We start from the raw sequence: 23,516 nt of genomic DNA on the forward strand, positions 1-23,516 counted from the left end.
TCTCTAATATTATATCATGACTTGTTCAAACATTCCTGTGATTGTCTGTGATCAGACAGCTGTAGTCCGTGTCATTGTACATGTGTTCTGTCTGCACTGAAGTCTGATTCAGACCCCTGATGTTTGTAGAGCTCAGCGGCACTACCTGCCTGCCATTACCCGCTAGTGACAGCACGTCACCGCCACCTACTGCTGTTCAACAGGGTGAGTAAAGACTCATTTACAGCAGCGTTTGGCTTTTACAGATTTTACACTGGACAACAATGGTGACAGGACAAAAACGTATTTATAATAAAAAGCTAAGCAATCATGTAATTAAAAACTAACATTAAAATGTATTAATATTACTAGGAACTGCATATACCCAATAATATGCACAATTATTAACACATAGGGCAGACCGGGGCTAGTCACACTTTTTACTCCAGTGAATGTTTCTCTGGGTAGGTTTATTGTTAAAAGTCATATTTGAAGTCTTGGCTACAAAACAGCAATTGAACACTTCCACTGTTTATGCAGAGAAAAATAGATACAGTTCATTGAACACATGCTGAACTTTGTTGATAACTTGCCCCACTAAATGGGGTAAATTATCAAAATGAAACCTGCCATGAAACCAGTAGCGTAGGTTTCATGTAAACATTGTGGGGGACATGTCCTCCCGTCATGCCACCACCAAAATAACATCTACACTTCTCTTTAAATCTACACCTGCTTTAAACAGAACATTATAGGCATTTAACCCTCCTATTGTGTTAAAGAAGGGCCGCGTACTCTACTGGCCGAGGTCATTTTTGACCAGAAACAGTACAGATGTTCTTTTTTTTATTTATTTATTTTTTTTTATTTATTTATTTATTTTTAAGAAATAATAAAATTTCTTCTTGAAGTAAAAGTAATAAAATCATGCCCTTCTTTTCAGATTTTATGTTTGTAGATCGTATTTACATATACATTTATTGTATTCTTCATTCATTTGCATATGTAAATAAGCCAATTTATGTAATTTCACTACAGTAAAAACCTTCACTTCTATAAGTTGAAACATGAAGAAAATATGTGAATGTGTCATGTATTGGGGGCAGATTGCTGCCATCTTAGGAAAAAAGAAAAATAACATGACTTGAAAATCATGTTATGACAATAATAGCCAGTAGATGGCAGCAGTGTTCTATGCATTCACCTGCTGCGTCGTAATTCTAAATGTTATCAAATGTTATGCATATAGATATATATTTACACATTACCCAACTATTATTTGTCAAAGTTTAGTATTTGTTTTTATTTTTATTGTAACTGTTTTGAAGTGTCAGTTTTTGTCACATTATGCTAACAGTCAAACCTGACCATGGTGTTACAAAGAGAAGACAAAGAATAATAATTTTTTTTTACCAATCATTTATTTAAAACATAAAAATTGAATAACTCAAACCAAATTAATAATAATGTCAAGCACATTTAAACAGTAATAAACAGAAATGGACTGTAAAAATTCAATTAGTGGATAAAACAGAAGACTCAGACTTTGTTCTCTCTGTGTGTGTATGTGTGTGTGTGTGTATGTGTGTGCATTCGCAAGTGAGTGTGTTTGTGTGTGTGTGTGTGTGTGTGTGTGTGTGTGTGTGTGTGTGTGTGTGTGTGTCCATTCGCAATTGAGTGTGTATGTGACTAGCCCTGGTCTTCCCTTCTTTTTTCTTTTTTCTTTTTTTTTCTCCCCTTTTCTCCCCAATTTGGAATGCCGAATTCCCAATGTGCTCTAACTCCTCATGGTGGCGTAGTGACTTGCCTCAATCCGGGTGGCGGAGGACGAATCTCAGTTGTGTCTGAGACCGTCAATCCGCGCATCTTTTCACGTGACTTGTTGAGCGTGTTACCACGGAGACATAGTGCATGTGGAGGCTTCACGCTATTCTCCGCGGCATCCACGCACAACTCACCACGCGCCCCACCGAGAGAGAGAACCACATTATAGCGACCACGAGGAGGTTACCCCATGTGACTCTACCCTCCCTACTCGCTGAGCCCCCCAGTCCTCCCTTCTTGATAGTAGGGTACAACAGGGTTAAAGGCACACCTTAAGGAAAATCTGCTTTTTTCTGGTCACAGAATGTATCAAGATTTAAATCAATGATTTCTTTTTTTTGAATATTAATGGAGCAACATAATTTGTGTGAAAAGAAATAAAAATGTTTTGATTAAAATTCAGTTTTTAAAAACAAAGTGGTGAGGGAGCCTTTTAGCCAACACTTGGGGTAAAAGTGCCCCCACACCTGGGGTAAAAGTGCCCCCACACTTGGGATAAAAGGGCCCCCAACACTTGGGGTAAAAGTGCCCCCACACCTGGGATAAAAGTGCCCCCACACTTGGGATAAAAGTGCCCCCACACTTGGGGTAAAAGTGCCCCCACACCTGGGATAAAAGGGCCCCCACACTTGGGATAAAAGGGCCCCCACACTTGGGGTAAAAGTGCCCCCACACTTGGGATAAAAGGGCCCCCACACTTGGGGTAAAAGTGCCCCCACACTTGGGGTAAAAGGGCCCCCACACTTGGGATAAAAGGGCCCCCACACTTGGGGTAAAAGTGCCCCCACACTTGGGATAAAAGTGCCCCCACACTTGGGATAAAAGGGCCCCCACACTTGGGATAAAAGTGCCCCCACACTTGGGGTAAAAGGGCCCCCACACTTGGGATAAAAGGGCCCCCACACTTGGGATAAAAGGGCCCCCACACTTGGGATAAAAGTGCCCCCACACTTGGGATAAAAGGGCCCCCACACTTGAGGTAAAAGTGCCCCCACACTTGGGATAAAAGGGCCCCCACACTTGGGATAAAAGGGCCCCCACACTTGAGGTAAAAGTGCCCCCACACTTGGGATAAAAGGGCCCCCACACTTGGGATAAAAGTGCCCCCACACTTGGGATAAAAGTGCCACCACACTTGGGATAAAAGTGCCCCCACACTTGGGATAAAAGGGCCCCCACACTTGGGATAAAAGTGCCCCCACACTTGGGATAAAAGGGCCCCCACACTTGGGATAAAAGTGCCCCCACACTTGGGATAAAAGGGCCCCCACACTTGGGATAAAAGGGCCCCCACACTTGGGATAAAAGTGCCCCCACACTTGGGATAAAAGGGCCCCCACACTTGAGGTAAAAGTGCCCCCACACTTGGGATAAAAGGGCCCCCACACTTGGGATAAAAGGGCCCCCACACTTGAGGTAAAAGTGCCCCCACACTTGGGATAAAAGGGCCCCCACACTTGGGATAAAAGTGCCACCCACACTTGGGATAAAAGTGCCCACCACACTTGGGATAAAAGTGCCCCCACACTTGGGATAAAAGGGCCCCCACACTTGGGATAAAAGTGCCACCACACTTGGGATAAAAGGGCCCCCACACTTGGGATAAAAGGGCCCCCACACTTGGGATAAAAGTGCCCCCACACTTGGGATAAAAGTGCCACCACACTTGGGATAAAAGTGCCACCACACTTGGGATAAAAGGGCCCCCACACTTGGGATAAAAGTGCTACCACACTTGGGATAAAAGGGCCCCCACACTTGGGATAAAAGTGCCCCCACACTTGGGATAAAAGGGCCCCCACACTTGGGATAAAAGGGCCCCCACACTTGGGATAAAAGTGCCCCCACACTTGGGATAAAAGGGATCACACACTGAGTCTTCTGTTTTATCCACAAATATGCAGAAAAGCATATTTGTTTTTCTGTTTTATTATTTGCATTTAGCATTGTTTTACCTCTGCTTTCTCTGAGCCGTTCTGAACAGAATTTTGTGTTTGGCAGGTGAGAAGGCCGCAGGTTACGTGTGAGTCGTATTTGTTAGTGTGTGCTGAGGGGGCTGAACTCACGCTGTGGCAGCGATACTGCAGCTCTGAACTCTCCTGAATGACACAGAACACATAATAACACTAGATCATCTACAACAGACAACAAGAGTGTAGCTGAAATGAAGGTGGATGAACTCTGTTTGACTCTTCTCTTATAAATCTGAAGTGGGTCATTTCTGCACCAAACGGAGTTATGATGTTATATTTATTGACAAATAAATATGATATTAATAAAGGAAAAAATGCCCCTGAATATGAATTTCAGGGGGCAAATATCGTCCCTTAATATAAAAGTTAATTTCTGACAGACACCGTCAAGTTTTGCACTTTTGATTTCCATTTGAGCACACATAATTCTGAAATGTTCTATTCATATAGTTTGTTTACAGTGTGTTGGTTGTGCTTTTGCTTTGCTGTCATTAGGTTGATGTGTGTTTCCCTGTGGAGTGTGTGTGTTGTTTACAGGTTAATATACACAGTGATGTTAATATCCACACTCGCTCATTATCTGCTGTGTGATGCAATAGAACAGTTGAGCTACTGTACACTGTGTGCATGAGTTAATATTCTCTTGTTCTCAAAACAGTGATGTATGACTTTATTCTTTAGGAGAATTTGTTATTTTTCTGTACAAAAAAATAACTAAAATCATATAAGTTTTGTGTGAATAACTGAAATAAAGCTGCCTTATTTATTTGGGGAAATGTGTGTCATTTAACAGACACTTATTCAAAGCAACTTACAGACACTACAAATTCAGACATGCATTAAATGAGGGACTCGGTTATAGTTTAACTCTGTTTTTACTGTAGTAATATTATGGTAACACTTTAAAATAAGGTTATATTTGTTGACTTTAGTAAACAACATTAGTTAAAGGTGCACTAAGTTTTTTCTAATTAAAAATGTTTTACACATAAAGACATAAATAGCATTTTTTTTTAAATATGTTGAAAATTATATGCACTCACATACAGTAAGATGAAGACTCATATCAGAAACCTTATAAAAGCTGTTTAATTTTGCATTGAGCGGGTCGCCCCCTCATGGGCGCGGCCATGTTGACAACACATGACACTGTGTCATGCAATGGTCATCAATAGTACCAATGATGGTATGGTATTGATAAACAGGAGTGTGATCCACCAGACAATTCAAACAGAATGAGTAAAAGTGGAAAGATTAAATGTTCAAACAAGAGGTCTCTGCTGGAGTGATTAAACAGCTATGACCTGCAGCTCTTATGTCGCGGATCACGGATGAGCAGCGCAACATCAAACGGCAAGCGCGAGCACATAGTGGTGTTTAGCCAGATGAGAGCTTGCGAGCCGCAAATTTGTTTGTATTGGATAGAAGAATGTCCATTATAGGGGTGTGTGTAATATGAGATGGATAAAAACACAGACTAAAAGTAACAAAACAGAAGATAAACAAACACATCTGCAGGGGTGTAAAGTAACTGAGTAAAAATACTTAATTTTGTACTTTACTCAAGTGCAATTTAAACGGAATACTTGTACTTTTACTTAATTACATTTCCAAAGAAAAAATAGTACTTTTTACTCTTTACAATTTTATTTAAACTTGAATACTCATTACATTTTTGCAAATCATTTTCTTTCGTCTTACGGGACAGAAACGCCTTTTATCTGCATCTGATAAACGACAGATGACAGACCAGAGGTCAGAGTGTCGCACGGCGGTTGTGTGAAGATTTGACCATCTGCAGAGGCGGAAATCTGATTTGAGCTTCGGATACGTTTAAATATTTGTGCAACTAGACCGTATGTGACCACCTGACTGAATGTGACGTGTTCATTCAAAACTATGAGCACGAAGTCAGAAACACTGACAGTTTTTGTCCTAAACTTTATTCTAAGCATCTGCTACTTCTACAGATTGGACAGTTATGAAGTCAAAAATTATCATTCACATTGCAAATATATATATATATATATTAAACAAAAGGCTTTTTTAATTAAATGTGTACATGTCATTTATTTCTACACATGCCTTCATATTTAAATCATATCCATGAATTTCTACTCCCTATTTGCTGAATTATTGTTGTTGTTGTTGTTGTTGTTAGGCAACTATTAATTATAATAATAACTATAAAACCAGTAATGATAATGATGATGTGATGAGGAGGAGGGCGGGGCCGGGCCGGGCTGTGACTATACATGCCCGGCCCCCAATCGGGCTAATCAGCCGAGGAGAGGGATAAGTGCAGCGGAATGAGGCAGTTCGGGAGAGAGAGAGCCACATGCAGCTGCCATATGTGCATTTTATGTTTTTGTGTCTTTTTGTTTAAATTAAATATTACTTTGACTGTTCGTCCGGTTCCTGCCTCCTCCTTTCCCCATTTGAACCTTGTTACATGGTGCCGAAACCCGGGAAGGAGGAGAGATGCGCTGTCGTGGAGTCCTCGCCACTGCCATCCACCCGAAGGAGCAGCCGCGGCCTTACTTAGTGCACCTTTAACATGAACTAACAATGAATAATACTTTTACAGCATTTATTAATTTTGGTTAATGTTAATTTCAACATGATTTTTCTAATCAAAAGCTGTAAATGTTTACATTAGTTAATGCATCATCAACTAACATAAACTAACAATGAACAATTTTATTTTTATTAACTAACTCACAAAGATTAATAAATACTGTAATATTTTGTTCATTGTTAGTTAATTATATCTAATGCATTAACTAATGTCAACAAATGTAACTTTATAATAAAGTGCTGCCAACATTGTTCACTGTAGTTACCATAGTTTTGGGTTGAAAACATATTTTTTTACTATAGTAATATTGTAGTAACTATGAAAAGTAACCATGTGTATTTGGCAGAAACCATGGTTTTAATACAGTATACTGTATCCATATGGTTTTACTATAGTTTATCCATGGGTAATATTGTGGTTTATATAGTTTTACTTCAAATACCATGGTATTTGTAGTAAAATCAAAATAACCACAAAATTATGATTTTTATTACCATAGTTTTTGTTTTCCTGTATTAATACTATGGTTTTACTACGAACGTCAATGTTAAAATATGGTTATTTTAGTAAAACCATGGTGAATTTATTCAGGGATGCAAAAAGAGTGTAACCCATTTTACTGTTAATTAAAAGAACAGTTAATCAAACCTATTAATTTAAATAGATATTTAATATCAAGTTTTAGTAGTGCACTGTACACCATGCCAGCAAGAAACTGTCTTACCCTGAAATACAGTGCATTCAGAAAGTATTCAGACGCCTTCATTATTTCACATTTTATGTCGCAGCCTTATGCTAAAATGCTTTTAACAATTTTTTTTACATCAATCTACACTCCATACCCAATAATGACAAAACAAAACCTAGATGTGTGATAACTTTGCAAATTTATTAAAAAGTAAAAACTGAAATATCACATTGACAGTATTCAGACACTTGAGATTTAGCTCAGGTGCATCTCATTTCTCTGGATCATCTTTGAGATGTTTCTACACTTTGATTGGAGTCCACCTGTGGCAAATTCAATTGATTGGACATGATTTGGAAAGGCACACACCTGTCTATATAAGGTCTTACAGCTGAAAATGCATATCAGAGCAAAAATCAAGCCATGAGGTTAAAGGAACTGCCTGCAGAGCTCAGAGACAGGATTGTGTTGAAGCACAGATCTGGGGAAGGCTACAAAAACATTTTGGCTGCATTGAAGGTTCCCAAGAGCACAGTCGCCTCCATAATTCTTAACTGGAAGAAGTTTGGAACAATCAGGACTCTTCCTAGAGCTGGCCGCCCGGCCAAACTGAGCAATCGGGGGAGAAGAGCTTTGGTAAGAGAGGTGACCAATAACCCGATGGTCACTCTGGTTGAGCTCCAGAGATCATGTGTGGATGGGAGAAACTTGCAGAAGGACAACCATCACTGCAACACTCCACCGATCTGGGCTTTATGGCAGAGTGGCCAGACAGAAGCCTCTCCTCAGTGAAAGACACATAAAAAAGCACCTAAAGGACTCTCAGACTGTGAGAAACAAGATTCTCTGGTCTGATGAAATGAAGATTGAACTGTTTGGCCTCAATTCCAAGTGTCATGTCTGGAGGAAACCAGGCACCGCTCATCACCTGCGCAATACCATCCCAACGGTGAAGCATGGTGGGGGTATCATCATCCTGTGGGGATGTTTTTCAGTGGCAGGGACCTCGATAAATTCAGTCACTACTACACCACTGCTCACACAATATATAATCTTTTATTATAAGTAAGACTAAAAGCAGTCTTCATTCTCCAGTCAACCACCCCCTGTTGCGGCGCCCCGATTACATCCCCCCCATCGAAGAAATAAATCTCAGAAAATTGCAGAAAATTAGTGGTCAAACTTATTCTATATTCACACAATGGAGCCTAATGAGTAAATATTAGTTTTAAATTGTGAGATTTTTAACTATTCATGAATTAACCATTACTTGCTGCTTGTAATAAATATTTTTGTATACATTTGTGTGTTGAATTGTGTTGTAAATTCAAAACTAACTTTCCACTTAAAGTCTAAAAAAAAACTGTTGTGAAGTTTTGCAACCGTAAATGCTTAGCGTTAAAAAGTTAAAATTCACCTCAAACCAAAAGTTGCATTAAAACATTATTTTTATAACCAGTGGATTCCTAAAAACACTTTTATATGTAGTTAGGAATAGTTCACCCTCACAGTTGTGGTCAGCATTCACTTTCTTTGTATGTAAAAGAGCAGATTAGGCGTTCTACTATAATAACTCCTGCACAGAAGACTGAAAATGTAACAACAGAACTTTAAATTGAAATGCTACAATAAAAGATACATTTTCATTAGCCTGTCTAAAAAATCATACCACCATTGAATTGTCCTTGAAATGATTTCAGCTATTTTAAAGTCTGAAGTTTTATTTCATCACAGACATTGTGCAAACAGACACTTCTTTCCACACACTAATGATGTGGTACAGTCTGGCTGCATTAACAGCAGCACTGAAATATCGATATGTATGCAATCTCTGTTCAGAGCCAATCCAAACAGATCTGACCTGGAAAGTTCAAGGGAGTTTTAATCTTAAATTATCATTTGCTTTTCATTGAGTCTTTCAGCACTGTAAAAACCCTCAAAGTCTTCTTTTGTGTTCCACGGAACAAAGAAAGTAATTCGGGTTTGGAACAACACGAGGTTGACGGTGATGATGTAATTTTCATTTTTGGGTGAATTATTCCTTAATATGTTGTTGCTGCTGCTTTTAACTTTTTCAGCTTTTAACTGATATCTTCTACATTTCAAAAGATCCATTAGCAATACAAACTGCTGTTGCCAACCAGTGCATTACTTCTGAAGCAATATTGTTTGATATGAGGTAATACATGGTCTGACATACAATCAATTTTGGGGTCAGTGTCCTTCAACACACTTCCATTTCTCAGCATATTACATTAAACCACCATATTCTAGCCAGATAACTGTTGCATAACTGCAGTGCATAGCCCCTGCCAGACACTATAAAAAGCAGATCTTGCACTGCATCTGGGCCCTGGCCACTACACCATCTAATCAAGAACAGCCTAAAGCCTGAAACTCCCGAGCAACCATGCAGTCTGCCGATGCCAAATTCAACCGAAGATCCTTGCTTCAGACCCTGCGACATTACAGCACAGAAGTTCACAACATGGAACAGACCGTCCTGCTTCCCAGTCTCCTAAGAGATGTGCCGTCAGATGGTTTTATGGACTGTGATGCTGCGGAGAACAGCAGGGACCTGTACGAGAACTATCTTCTTTTGAAAGCCATCAAGAACACAGTGGAGAGCGGTCTGTTCCCCTATAATGATGCCAAGGCTAAGAACCACGCCAGCCTGCACGAAGGCCTGGAGCCACTGCTGGAGGCCGATCCAGAGGCGCTGTTCCATTTCCATCTGCGAGGCCTATTCACTGTCATGGCTACACTCACAAATAAGTCTCAGAGCTTGACGGAGAAATACTTGGACATCATTGGGATCAGCCGTTAGAATTCATCACGGAACAGCTTTTGACCACATCTTAAGAAAACATCTTGAAATGGATTTTATAATTGAAGCATTTACCTGGAAACTCATTACAGTACTGTCACTAAGTCATCTAAATGAGATATGCAATACTTTGATTAAACTGATTTTTCAAAATCTGTCGATTTTGCTCTTTTGTCCCCCTTTTGCTAATGTTAGCGTCCATTCGAGCTAGCAAGAAATCCACAAGTTTGTGCAAAACCTGATTACCGTGCTATCCTGCATAATTAAAAGAGAATGGTAAAAAAAAGAATCTTGTGTGTTTTAATGGAAGTATGGAAATTTGACCTTTTTTTCTATTTTTCAACCCATAAAAACAGCTCTGTGATTACTTACATTAAACACATTCATTTATTTTTAACAAGGCATAAATTGAGTTTGGGGGGGCTGGGTATCTCAGTGAGTATTGACGCTGACTATCACACCTGGAGTCGTGAGTTTGAATCCAGGGCTTGCTGAGTGACTCCAGCCAGGTCTCCTAAGCAACCAAATTGGCCCGGTTGCTAGGGAGGGTAGAGTCACATGGGGTAACCTCCTCGTGGTCACTATAATGTGGTTCTCTCTTTCGGTGGGGCGCGTGGTGAGTTGTGTGTGGATGCCGCGGAGAATAGCGCGAAGCCTCCACACATGCTATGTCTCCGCGGTAACGCGCTCAACAAGCCACATGATAAGATGCGCGGATTGACGGTCTCAGACACGGAGGCAACTGAGATTCGTCCTCCGCCACCCAGATTGAGGCGAGTCACTACACCACCACGAGGACTTAGAGCACATTGGGAATTGGGCATTCCAAATTGGGGAGAAAAGGGGAGAAAATCAACAACAACAAAAAGGCATAAATTAACTTTGAAAAACAGTTCTTTTAACGTGTAGAACAGAAATAGACTGGGAATGGTGTGGATATATTTTGCTCATGTACACTCAGGGATGTTTACTAGTGAACTGCTTTGACTGATTTGATCAATTACAATTAGTTTGATCAGTTTACTGATTTTCAAAGAAAATCAAATCAAATCAATTACATTTTATTAATGTAAGTGTGTGAGTGCATGGTAAGGGCAGGTTATTACTCCTTTTTGCTTCCTCCTTTGCGGTCTGAAGCCAGCTGAAGCCACCATTTTATTACTGACTCTATTTCTGTATTTGTTGCCGTCATGTCAAGGGATTCTTTCGGACAGCATCTAATGAAAATAAGTAGACAAATCAAAGACATTAACTTCTGGCAGCAATTGGAATCACTTGTCTGCCTCGACTTTGAACATCATTGGAGCCTACACAGAATAATCCACACAAGATTCAACTTTCCCATGATGTATAATTAATATAATTAATGAATTGAATAATTACAGGATGCTAGCTAATTCAAGATCATTTCAGCTAACGTTAACAAACGTTTTTGTTTGTTTTTTTTCTCCCCAATTTGGAATGCCCAATTCCCAATGCGCTCTAAGTCCTCGTGGTGGCGTAGTGACCTGAATCTCAGTGGTCTCCGCGTCAATCCGCGCATCTTATCACGTGGCTTGTTGAGTGCGTTACCGCGAAGACGTAGCACGTGTGGAGGCTTCACGCCATCCACCACGGCAACCACGCTCAACTCACCACGTGCCCCACCGAGAGAGAGAACCACATTATAGCGACCACGAGGAGACCCCATGTGACTCTACCCTCCCTAGCAACCGGGCCAATTTGGTTGCTTAGGAAACCTGGCTGGAGTCACTCAGCACGCCCTGGATTCAAACTCACGACTCCAGGGGTGATAGTCAGCGTCTTTAGTCGCTGAGCTAGCCCCCCACTGAACGAGTTTTCTAACGTTATGTTCTTTCTCCTAACAGGCAATCACGGCTAACGTTAATCTATATAGATACAGAACATTATTTACCACTTGACAGTTAAAACAAGACCATAAAGTACCATGACTTACCTTTTTGCAAATAATTTTGATCCTCTGGAAAAAGAAAAGTCAGGTTATACCCGCTGCATCCACACTAAGCAGGATCCGAGTGTCAAAGATAGAGAGCCAAAACTGCCAAAACCGTAAGAATATCATACTGGACATTCATCTAATCTTTACATTTTAGAAATAATCTACTGAAAACTACTGTGGCAGTATAGTGATGGAATCTGATGAAAAGACTATGATTATGGTATTTACCTGGTACTAATGGTACATGTACAAAAACATGCTATTGGCATCGATGGTTCTTTTTTGGTTAATGCAGTGACTTTTTACATGATCCAGATTAATACTTTTATTTGTTTTTAAAAGAACTTCAGAATGACATCATTTCATTTAGACTGAATAGTGTAAATAGCATTACGCCAGACATCCTGCCTGAACAAACTTCAAATGATTGATGTGTATAAAGTATTTCACGGTTATCACAGAATCATACCTGTAAAACATGTGTACACATGTGCAGTTAGTTACTGCTGATCGGGTCTGACAGGTGTCACACCTCAGTCTGACCTCATTACATCACATAAACTGTTTATTACACACACACGTGCATGACCCTGTCGTTGTTCTTGTAAAATCATTAATGTTGCTCCTAAACAATAAAAACGACAACATCTTGACATTTTGTTCATTATAACATACTGTGAATCTTCATCAAGCCATCAAGAGGCATTTTTAACATTAATGTACTGAATAAGTGTAGTTATCATTGAATGTTTTGACACCTTCAATTAAGATTTTAGGTTAAAATTTGCAGTATATGAATGTATAAAAAATCTAATACATTCTCAACCATTTTGACTCTGAGGCCCCTGATTGTCCACGATAATATATGAAGGCCCCTCAGAAACTGTCTGTACTCATACATCTTGTTTATTTAATTTTTTTAGATGATTTTAGCATTTTAATTGCTGGTAAGTTAGACTATATTAATATAACTCATTTTAAATTGTCATCTTTTGGACCCCTTTAAAGTTTGCCGAGGCCCTGGTTGAGAACTGGTATAAGCCACCATTTTTAATCACCTTTTTGCTAAAATAACTTTTTAATTCGGTGCAGTGTGCCAAATGATTATTTAAAAGTACAAATATTCCACATAGTCTCTCTAAATTAATACAGTGTATGTGTGACGAGGAGGAGGGCTGCTAATCAGCCGAGGAGAGAGATAAGTGCAGCGGGATGTGGCAGTTCGAGAGAGAGAGAGCCACATGCAGCTGCCATGTGTGCGTTTGTGTTGTGTGTCTTTTTGTTTAAATTAAATATTATTTTGACTCTTCAGCCGGTTCCCGCCTCCTCCTTTCCCATTTTTAACCTTGTTACATTGGTGCCGAAGCCCGGGAAGGAGGAGGGATGCACTGTCATGGAGTCCCCACCACTGCCATCTGCCCAAAGGAGCAGCCGCGGCCGTCCGCCAGGGGACGGAGGAGTCGCTGCACGGCCGCCTGGACACGGAGGAACGGTCGCTATCCGCGAGGGGAGGAGGGGCTTGCTGCCGGCCACCTGGAGCTGTGGAGCCACTGCCAGGGGTGGAGGGGCTCCCTACCGACCGCCAAAACGCGGAGGGGTGTTCCTTCCACCAGGGGTCGGAGGACTTGCTCCGGTCCACCCGTGGAGGAGCGGCTGTCGTCTGCCAGAGGGTGGAGGAGTGATCGAGGACCAGGCGACGATGTGTCTGGGAACTGGCAAGCAAGTTTTTTTCTCTCTCTCCTCTCTCGCGCTCTCGCTGTCGCTTTGCCTTGCTCTTTCCCTCTCCTCTTTTTTTTTGTTTTCGTTTTTCCCTCCCTTCGTCCCCCTCGAAAAGCCTGCCGGCAGGCGAGGCCAGAAGGGCATTCTCTGAAATGACTTCAGTGGCAATGTTTTCCCCAATTTGAACTGAGACAGACTCCGAAGAATGGCCTGTACGCACTCGTTCATGAGGTGTGCACGCATGCTCACGGAGTCGAGACGAATCCCTAAAAAGGAGATTTTGCTGGCTGGGGAAAGTGTGCTTTTCGCCCAGTTGACATTCAGACCCAGATTTTTCAGATGGTAAAGCAGCAAATCTCTTTTTTATATACATATGTTAACACAACTATATGAATACACCCCCTTTCTGCCATAGATTGAACATACAAATAGCTCCGCCCCAAACTCACGCCATTGGTTGAGTAATGTTATTGGGGCGGGTCTAAGCGGATCGCTCAAAACAAAGGAATTTTTACAGCACCACAGAGACACAGTGTTTTAAGTTTTCAGGAAAATTAACCTATGAACGGCTTACTTATGGTTGTCTCTGCATATTCATCTGACATAGGAGATGGTTACAAATGTTAATGAATACAACCTTATTGTAAAGTGTTCCCAATTTAAATTTATCTTCACAACTAATTTCAAGCATTTACAAGCTGTTAGATAAAAGGACACATGAATACAGTCAGTGTGTCCGGTATTGTATGTAACATTTAAACATTTATTTTTGACAACAGGTGAGGAAAATGGCTCCAGAGTTTAATGAGAATCTTCCGCAGCATGACTCGTGGACTCGTGTCCTGTGGGACTTTGTGTTTTGTGAGGCGTTGGGGCCGTACTCCAGAGTCAAGAGAAGATTACCAACAGACAAGCAGAAGTAGAGACCACCTGAAATCAGCTCGAAATAATCACAGCTGACGGACTTCTCTGTTCACACACCAAATCATACATTGTCTTAAATTACACACACACACACACACACACACACACACACACACATATATATATATATATATATATATATATATATATATATACAGTATATGTATATAAGCTTAATTAAAATACAGTATAGACTAAACAAAGTAGCATTAGATGTTTTTAAGAAATTATTAAGATTTGTTTTTATACATTTGTTGTTGTTGCATTCCGTGATGATTGAGAACAGCATTTTAAACTTGCTGTACAGCAGCAATGAAATGTGTACAGATCTCTTCTATTGACGATTTAACATATTAGACTACATATAAGCAGCTTTAAACAAATAGGATTATACATCAAAGTTTAAAAAAATGATGATTTAAATAGCCTAATTAAATTATGGTGATAAGAAAATAAATGTCATGATTTGACGAATATTTGTCTTTTTTTGAACCAGTGATAAATAACTGTTTATTGATGAAAAAGAACAGCCTCTAATGTCTAAAAATGAAGCAGAATTCTCACAGCATACGTGTTTCCATTGTACCTTTTTGGTCAGTGTATGTAGTGTAACTGTGAAAGTTGTTTTAGTATGATTGAAAATGTTTAAAGCTGAAATGTGCAATTTATGCGCCTCCAAACGGAATTGCGAAAAACTTTGTCTATGCAAACAGATAGTCCTGCCGCCAGCTCACGCCATTGATTCAGCCAGTGTTACTGTGTCAGGCTGGACAGGTGGCTCATTTAACACTTGTGCGTCAATTTAAAAAAGTTACTCAGAGGTCCTTAGTGGACAAAAATGTCCACATCAAAAAACTGCCATAATAATATTATATATTAATATTATTTTCCACTTTCAATGAGTTATTTTTTTAACCAACATCAGTCCTGATCATAACTACCAAATATTCATTCATTTTCAGGATTTTAACCCTTTAAATACCAGTTTGTCTATATAATGCCACTGTTGTTTTTACACACACACATTTCTCAATACACACATACAAAACACACTCTGACATCCATACCAACACACACACACAATTTTATCTGCATCATTTATTCAGTTGGCCTGCAGTGCTCTATAATACAGCAAACAGAGAATAGGGGAAAAGCATGTATTTGCTCCATAGGCTAAACGGCACCATCTGGTGTCAAATGTTAAAAATGTAAATGTTGAAGTCAGGGCTCCAGAATGAAAGCATAATATCATAGAATTCATGATGTTATGCTTTAATGGCACTGGGATCAAATATTGCAGTTTTAATGGGTTTCAATGGGGACATTTTTGTCCTGAAGGTCCTGAGTAACTATTTTGTGTTCACAGTGTATTATATATGTAGTATAGGAACTGAGGTTGAAATATCAAAATTCCCCCCAAAAATACACACCTTTGGCAGAATGTATGGTATTTGCATTAACAGCCAAAATGATCGAAAAAACAAAAATGAAAAAGACACAAAATGTCCAGAAGGTCGCACAAGGGTTAAACAAAACAATATTGAAAGTGCCACACAGTATCAACCTATAAATGGTTTTATGTATAGTTGTCTCTACCTGTTAAATTGGGATAGGAGAGAGTTATTTGGCATCGAGTAAATTACACACATCAGCTTGAAACAATATTAAAATATGTAATGTTCTGTAAATATATAACCATGTAAAATGTCTTAGCAGAGAGTACAGAAACACACAGTGTAACTCATATATCCAGATAATACAAGTCAATATTGACACAGGGATGAAGTGATTGAGTGAACACAGTTCCAGTGGAGATTCACATGTAGAGTCCCGCGGCGGGGTACAGCATGAACGGGCTGATGCCGTGTTGTGCGGGCGTCTCCAGCATGTGTTTGCGGTAGTAGCGGCGGAGCGCCGGGCTGCTCGGGTGCTGCTGCCGCACATGCACGAAATACTCGTCCGGGCGGCTGGAGGTGAAGCCGCAGTCCTCGCACACGAAGATCTTGGAGCGACGCTGACGGTACGCGTACTGCTGCCGTACACCGTGGATCTTCCGCAGGTGCGACTCCAGAGAGCAGCGCTGCGTGAACGCTTTCTCACACAGGTCACACCGGTACGGGCGGATACCTGCACACGACACCGGTTGTGTTATTGAGAGTATAAAGTGTGCTTATAATATTTCTCAAAGCCTCGCGAGCTGCATACTAGATGTCAAATAAACCACATTTCAAAAACTGAAAATGTTGATTTTGTTCATATTTTTCCTAAAGGAAGATAAACATAAATGATGAAGAAAGCCAAAATATAAAATGTACTGGATCAATATTTACTGAGTAATCCATTATTTTCTAGAGGGGGTCAAAATGGCCATTTACGCCTATGATTTTGGAGCAAAACTACAGGTCGAGAAAATAACCTTAGAAAGGTGTCAGCATCGTTATTTTATTTTTACACAGAGATTGGTAGATCCATTACTAAAATCAGTCGACTTCAGCACCTCTTGTTGCATTATATACCAATGGTGTGAGTTCAAAAATGGGGAAAAGCACTATTTTGTGTCGTTTTTCCAAAGTTGGAGTGTCTATAACTCCAGAAGTATTAAAGATACCTCAACATCCTTTTATTTTCTGCTTTAGAATAAACTTTAATTTTTGTATCTTCATTTTTAAGACCCCATATAGTTAAATGCCAGAGATACAGGGCTCTCAATGTGGCTCCATGCAAAAATTGATCAATTTTCACATTTTTCAATAGTCAAAAACCAAATGTGGGTCACATGGTATGAAGCTGACTGGTAGTGTACATGTCATGGTACATGAATATGGTAATCATTCAGTATGAAAAGTGTTTTTGTGTCGTTTGGGCAGCTCACTAGGTTTAGCAACACAGTCAATAACAGTGCTCATGTTCTCATACTGTATATGTAGCTTGTGATTCTTTGTTTGACTGAGATGTGATTGTCACCTGTGTGAGTTCTCATGTGTCTCTTCAGATCAAAGGTGTCGTTGAAGCCTTTACCGCAGTATCTGCACGGGTGCCTCTTTATCAGACTGTGACACTTGAGGTGACGCGTCAACATGCGCTGCAGAGGAAACACTTTATGACATACAGAACACAGAAACTCGGAGACAGCGGCCGATTCACGCCCCTGAACCAGAGACAGAGAGATGAGTTTACTTAAGTATAAATGTATAAAATGTTGAAACAATCCAGATAGTACACGAACATCTCTGAGATGTCTGATCTTATCATCTGGAAAGCATCACAATCTAATTAACATCTGCTAAACATCTTAAAAAGATCAGATTTACAAACATTTAAATCATAAAGGTTTCAAAGACATCTGTTGAATGTCTTATTGACATATGAGACATAACTATTGACGTACGTCTTATAGATGTATTGCAGATGGGCAAACAATGTAAAAATGTAAAAAGGTCCTCCAGATGTTAACACACCCATCAAATAGACGTCTGGGTGATGTAGTGGGCTATCAGGGAATAGAGCTAGTCACACTAGATCACACTTGCTTTCATATTGTCTTATCTAATGTAAATGACTCTGCTGGTCTGCTGTATTAATACAGAAGTTGTTGTCACCTTATTCTGTGGTGCTGATGTTAAAGCAGAAGAAGGACGAGGAGGAGGAGGAGGAGGAAGAGGAGGAGGAGGAGGAGGAGGAAGAGAAGTCTGAGGCGCCTGCTGAGGTTGGACTCTCTCCATCCCATAATCAACAGTACGAGATACACGGACTGACTCCAGAGCAGGTGTGCGTTTATGAACAGACTGAAGAGTGGTGTCAGGAACTGATTTTAGATCAGCGCCACTGTGTGTCTGTACAGCTGCTGAAAACAAACACACAAAACATCTTGCTTCACTGAAGTGAGGTTGCATTAAATAGAAAATGCATTGCTCCAGTGTTGCTCTTTCAAAGCAACACTTTACAATAAGGTTGTATTGGTAATCATTGGTTAACTACATTAGTTGACATGAACTAACAATGAACTATATTTGTACAGCATTTATTTCTACATATAATAATGCATTTTTTACATTTAAAAGTTGTATATGATAACATTAATGCAATCTGAACAAACATGAATACACAATGAACAACAGTATTTTAATGAATTGACATTAAGTTTAATTAAAGCTGTAAAATGTCACTGTTGATTGTAAGTTCACCAATAGAACCTGATTGTAAAGTGTTACAGAATTCTCAAATTAAGTACAAAAATGTCTCTTCTGGAGTCTCTTTCAAAATTCTTCTGGAGAATTAACAAGAGACACAAATGAGTCAATCGTTGACATACAGTAAGAGTGTCAAGCTATACAATGAATGTGAATAGAATAGCTCTTGGGAGAATTTGATGAGAAATATTTGAGTTCATATTGAGATCTCTGACTTTTGATTGCAGACTCATTGAAATGTTACATTTGAGAACATTGTTGAGATCTCTTCTGAAACTACAGACACTGTTAGATTACTGGAGTCTTTTTCTCAAGAGCAGGGCCGTTTCTATCTATAAGTGGTAAAAGTGGCCACTTAGGGCCCCTGAGCCACCAGGGGGCCCCGCAAAGCAAGGTCATTTTTTATTATTATTTTTTTTATTAACAGTTTTTGTATATAGTTATTTATTGGTAATTTATTTTGTATTTTTTGCTAATTTATTGTTATTTTTTGTGCTTTTTGTGTAATTTATTTTTTATTTTATTTATTTTTTCTCCCCAATTTGGAATGGCCAATTCCCAATGCGCTCTAAGTCCTCGTGGTGGCGTAGTGACTCAATCCGGGTGGCGGAGGACGAATCTCAGTTGCCTTCACGTCTGAGACTGTCAATCCGCGCATCTTATCACGTGACATGATGAGCGCGTTACCGCGGAGACGTAGGGTGTGTGGAGGCTTCACGCTGTTCTCTGCGGCATCCACACACAACTTACCACACGCCCCACTGAGAGCGAGAACCACTAATCGTGACCACGAGGAGGTTACCCCATGTGACTCTACCCTCCCTAGCAACCGGGCCAATTTGGTTGCTTAGGAGACCTGGCTGGAGTCACTCCCTGGATTCAAACTTGCGACTCCAGGTGTGGTAGTCAGCGTCAATACTCGCTGAGCTACCCAGGCCCCCAGTTTTGTATAATTAATATATTCCAATTTTAAGGGGTTCCAAATAGGAATGTCCCCATATGCTCAAAAACAGCCCTGTTCAAGAGAAACATCTGATGAGCAGGAGACTTCAACAAAAGTCTCCATTTAATCTCATATCTGTCTCAGAGAAACAGCTGAAATCTCATTTGTGAATTTTCTCTCATGGTTACGCATAAACCCACACTCAAAAAATATTTCCACATTTCAATTTCATAACAAATTTCCATCAAATCGAAACTGAATTACTCAATTCAGTTTGATGGAAATTTGTTATGAAATTGAAATGCATAAATCTTAAAAATATTTTTTTCAGTGCGAGATTTTCAACCAAAGAGAAATTCATAAAGTGTAATTAAATAAAGTAAACAAAAAAATACATTTTGACAACTAAAATCCATTCATATGTGTGTAGTAAACAATGGTAAAGTATTAAAAGTAGATTTAGTGTCTCAAAAACCTAGTAAGCTGCCCACCTAGACAGCAGTTTTGACTATCAAAAGAGTGTGTTGCAGATGAATCAGCAGTCGTGGAACTCTAACAAAAAAAAAAAGGTTCTGTAAAAAAGTATCTTTGTCTTATTAAAATACTGCCTGTGTTTTGAACTAAACATGTAACACTCAACAGAATATTTTCAAATATCATATATGTTTATGACATCATAATGTAGATCCGGTACCTGATGTGGAACTGATGCAGGAATCAGATTCTTTCCACTGCCATCCGGCACCTGCGGCCTGTTTCCTCTTCACCAGAAACGCTCGTGGCATGCTCGAATCGTTTATCAGACTCTCTGAGCACGACTAGTTCATTGAGATTTAAACTGATCTGTTGTTTAGATCAAATCCCTCCTTCTAACTTTGTTTCTAAACAGTAAAACTTCAGCAGTCTGCTCACACCTGCGCAGGTAAACCTGTCCACTGAGCAGTACGACTCGCTCGCTGCTCATTTAGTGTCTCGTGAGTAAATCTCAGAGCTCATTTTCATATGTCTCGAGAGAAACTGCGGCAGGAAGACCACACCTGTGTGTGTGTGTGTGTGTGTGTGTTTTAACTGCTGCTCCGCTGGTTTGCATGGCAGCTTGTGTGAATCTGGTCCCCTCATTTAACTGGACCTGCCATGCAAATGCTCCTCTGGTTGTGCCGGGGTGAAGGGCACTGTCGCTCTAACAGGAGCATGCACTGCCGGACTGCTAGTAAAATTGTGCTTTTATTTCACGTTCCACTTGATTGTCTGTCAGGGTTAAGTCACCTAAACTCGCACAAAGGTGATTCAAATGGGTTCTTTTACTGTTGACTATCTGTTAACCTCCCAGTGTATGAATGAGTCTCTCTAGTCCGAACAGGTGTGCTTTTATTCTGCGGTGTTGCAAGATGACTCAAAAGCTTTTTCATCAGTTATCTGTCACTCCAACTGGATCAAAACACAAATATTCTAGCATTTTATTGCAGATTCATTCAGCCGTGTGTGTTTCAGGGCAGCTGTGACATGAACAATGAAAATAACCTCACTGATGCAGATTGGATGATGTTGGGCTCATTGCTTCTAATTCTGAATAGCAAATAAAGCCTCGATGGGCATCATTCTGCCATTATGCAAACTGTAGAAAGCAAAGTTTGTCGAACAGCATCCATTATAGTCCAATGTGCTCACAAGAGGGAAACATATACACATATATGAACACACTTGACTGAATTTATGTTTATGTTTTGTTTGATCTTATGGTCTACACTGAAATGCATGAAAATTAGTTTTGGAGACAAATATGCATTTTGCATACAACTGAATTACTCTACTAAAGTGAGATACATTTATATATACAGCATATATATATCTATATATGTATGTGTTGGTGCAGATCCAACATACTGTACATGTGAACTCCGTTATGATTTTAAAAAGCGTCTCAAGAACATTGTTGGGTGTAATCTGATTACAAAGTAAAAAAGTAGTGTAATTCATTACCATTTCAATTCTTGTAATCAGACTACAGACTTTCAATTACGTTGATTACTTTTGAGTACATTACTTGGTTTACCCATATTTATAAATTAATATTATTTATTTTAGAATACATTTAAAACATGAATTATGTTCATGTACGTTTGCTTGTGTTTCTGTGACAGCTGAAGGGTGTGTAACATTGAACAAGAAGGAAATATAGACATTTTTTTGAATTCATTGAGTGGATAAACAAAAACCTTTCTGTGAACAGTGTTTTAGAAAATAACTTAAAGGTGCTGTAAGCGATTTTAGCCATTCTACATCCACGAGACTGAGCTGTTGGATAGGCCACGCCCGCCTCTTTCCAAAACCCTGAACTCCACAGATACCAAATGAGCTTTATTGAGACGGACATTGTGCTGAAATGGTTGTTTAAAACAACAGCTGCAAAACAGCGCCCTCAACTGACAACTGTTATGAACAACATGGCATAAAAATGGCATTAAGCCTCAATAATTCATTGCAGCTACAATACTATGAGAATGCGCAAAATGATTGACAGGTCGAAAGCGTCACAGTTTTGTTTGTTGTTTACAGAGTCTACAGCTGTCACAGAGACCGGTGAGATATCTCACGACACTTATTTCCAGTGGCGTAGCCAGAAAATTACTTTTGGGTGGGCCACAATATAAATGGGTGGGCAAATATATATATTGTATTAGAGGAGTTGACTGACATCAGTGCACCCAATTAGATCACACTGACTTTTATTTATTAGTTTATTTTATTTTCTGAATTTCACAAATTTGTTATAATTTGTTTGAGAACATACTTTTAAAAATGTAGCATTTAAATTTTTTACATTATATAACTATATATTTTAAGTCAGAGAATGATCTCTAATATTGTGGGTGAGCCTGTGCCCATCCCGGCCCTCCTGTGACCCTTGCTTATTTCAGTAATATCTTTCAGGGAGTAGGAACATTTTTTGCATACCTTTCCATGAAAAAATCACTCACAGCACCTTTAACAGTGAAGTAATTAGTAATATGATTACCATGAAATAATCGTATTACACCTTAGTCATTTTGAGTAACTTACTCAAGGATGCACAGGATATATGTATAAATAATAATACTTTGATATGACTTCAAACCCCCATAAATAAACAACTTGGAGTAAAGTTTATCTGTTGGTACAGTTGGCTGAATACCCACATTTGTGAGTTTGTTTTGTATTTTTCCCCTGGTAAAGTGAACACAGGATATTACAGCGCTGGTAAAAGAGGCCGTACACAAGAGTACTGTACACAGCCGTCATCCACAGACTCGCTCTAACTGTATGCAAATAGATCCCGTGTCCAGGGACAAAACATTGCACAACGCATATGGAAACATGCTCATGAAGCTTCCCAAACTCTCTGACGGAGAAAAACAAACACCACGAATGGATTTTGGTTTCTATGAAGAATAATATAGATGATCTTGTTACTTCTGTATCGCTGTGAACACATGAAACAGTCAGCACAGACACTACACAGTGATTTGCATGACTCTTTGAACAGTGGCTTGCTCAAACATGAGAGGGCACAATGTTTGACTGTTAAATGTCTCTGTTTGTGATGTGAACCACACCCACAGGACAGAAAGAGCTGCTTAGCTATGTATGTTACCAGATTACAGCTTTCTGCCCAGACAGTCTTTCGTGTCTCTTTAAATGAGGCACAACTAGCATAGACTACTAGTTACAGTTAGTGTTTTACTACTGTTGAAGAAGAATTGTGCTGCAGAATAAACCTGTGATCACAATGAATGTTCAGTGAGTCTGTTTGGATTGGAAAACACATTGTAATTAAATGATCTGAAGTTGAGACACTGATTCATCTTTATTAAACAACACTGTTCATTTCAAGTCTGTGGTTATTAACACATATTACACACTTTCACACTGAA

The 23,516-nt window shown here is 39.5% G+C and overlaps 3 protein-coding genes across 5 annotated transcripts in view; 2 read left to right on the plus strand and 1 right to left on the minus strand.

Moving 5' to 3' along the window:
- The window catches only part of LOC127433818 (myotonin-protein kinase-like), a 41,504-nt gene extending 36,959 nt beyond the window's left edge, over positions 1-4,545 (plus strand). For all 3 annotated transcript variants that reach the window (XM_051686061.1, XM_051686064.1, XM_051686062.1), the window contains 2 exons: positions 130-204; positions 3,805-4,545. In XM_051686061.1, coding sequence (XP_051542021.1) covers positions 130-204; positions 3,805-3,906 — 177 coding nt within the window. In that variant the 3' untranslated portion in view covers positions 3,907-4,545. The remainder of the gene's footprint in view (positions 1-129; positions 205-3,804) is intronic.
- Positions 4,546-9,383: 4,838 nt separating this feature from the next.
- On the plus strand, positions 9,384-10,158 carry LOC127433832 (mid1-interacting protein 1-B-like). Its single transcript, XM_051686086.1, has one exon. The coding sequence runs from the start codon at positions 9,453-9,455 to the stop codon at positions 9,867-9,869; it is 417 nt and encodes a 138-aa protein (XP_051542046.1). The 5' UTR covers positions 9,384-9,452; the 3' UTR covers positions 9,870-10,158.
- A 4,916-nt stretch (positions 10,159-15,074) lies between these two features.
- On the minus strand, positions 15,075-21,148 carry LOC127433829 (putative transcription factor Ovo-like 1). The gene is made up of 4 exons (XM_051686082.1): positions 20,300-21,148; positions 18,072-18,316; positions 17,437-17,620; positions 15,075-16,599 (listed from the first exon to the last, which is right to left on the minus strand). The coding sequence occupies exons 1-4, from the start codon at positions 20,388-20,390 to the stop codon at positions 16,289-16,291; spliced, it is 831 nt and encodes a 276-aa protein (XP_051542042.1). The 5' UTR covers positions 20,391-21,148; the 3' UTR covers positions 15,075-16,288.
- Positions 21,149-23,516: the final 2,368 nt, after the last annotated feature.

The sequence above is a fragment of the Myxocyprinus asiaticus genome, chromosome 43 (assembly GCF_019703515.2).
Source record: "Myxocyprinus asiaticus isolate MX2 ecotype Aquarium Trade chromosome 43, UBuf_Myxa_2, whole genome shotgun sequence".
Taxonomy (NCBI): Eukaryota; Metazoa; Chordata; class Actinopteri; order Cypriniformes; family Catostomidae; genus Myxocyprinus; species Myxocyprinus asiaticus.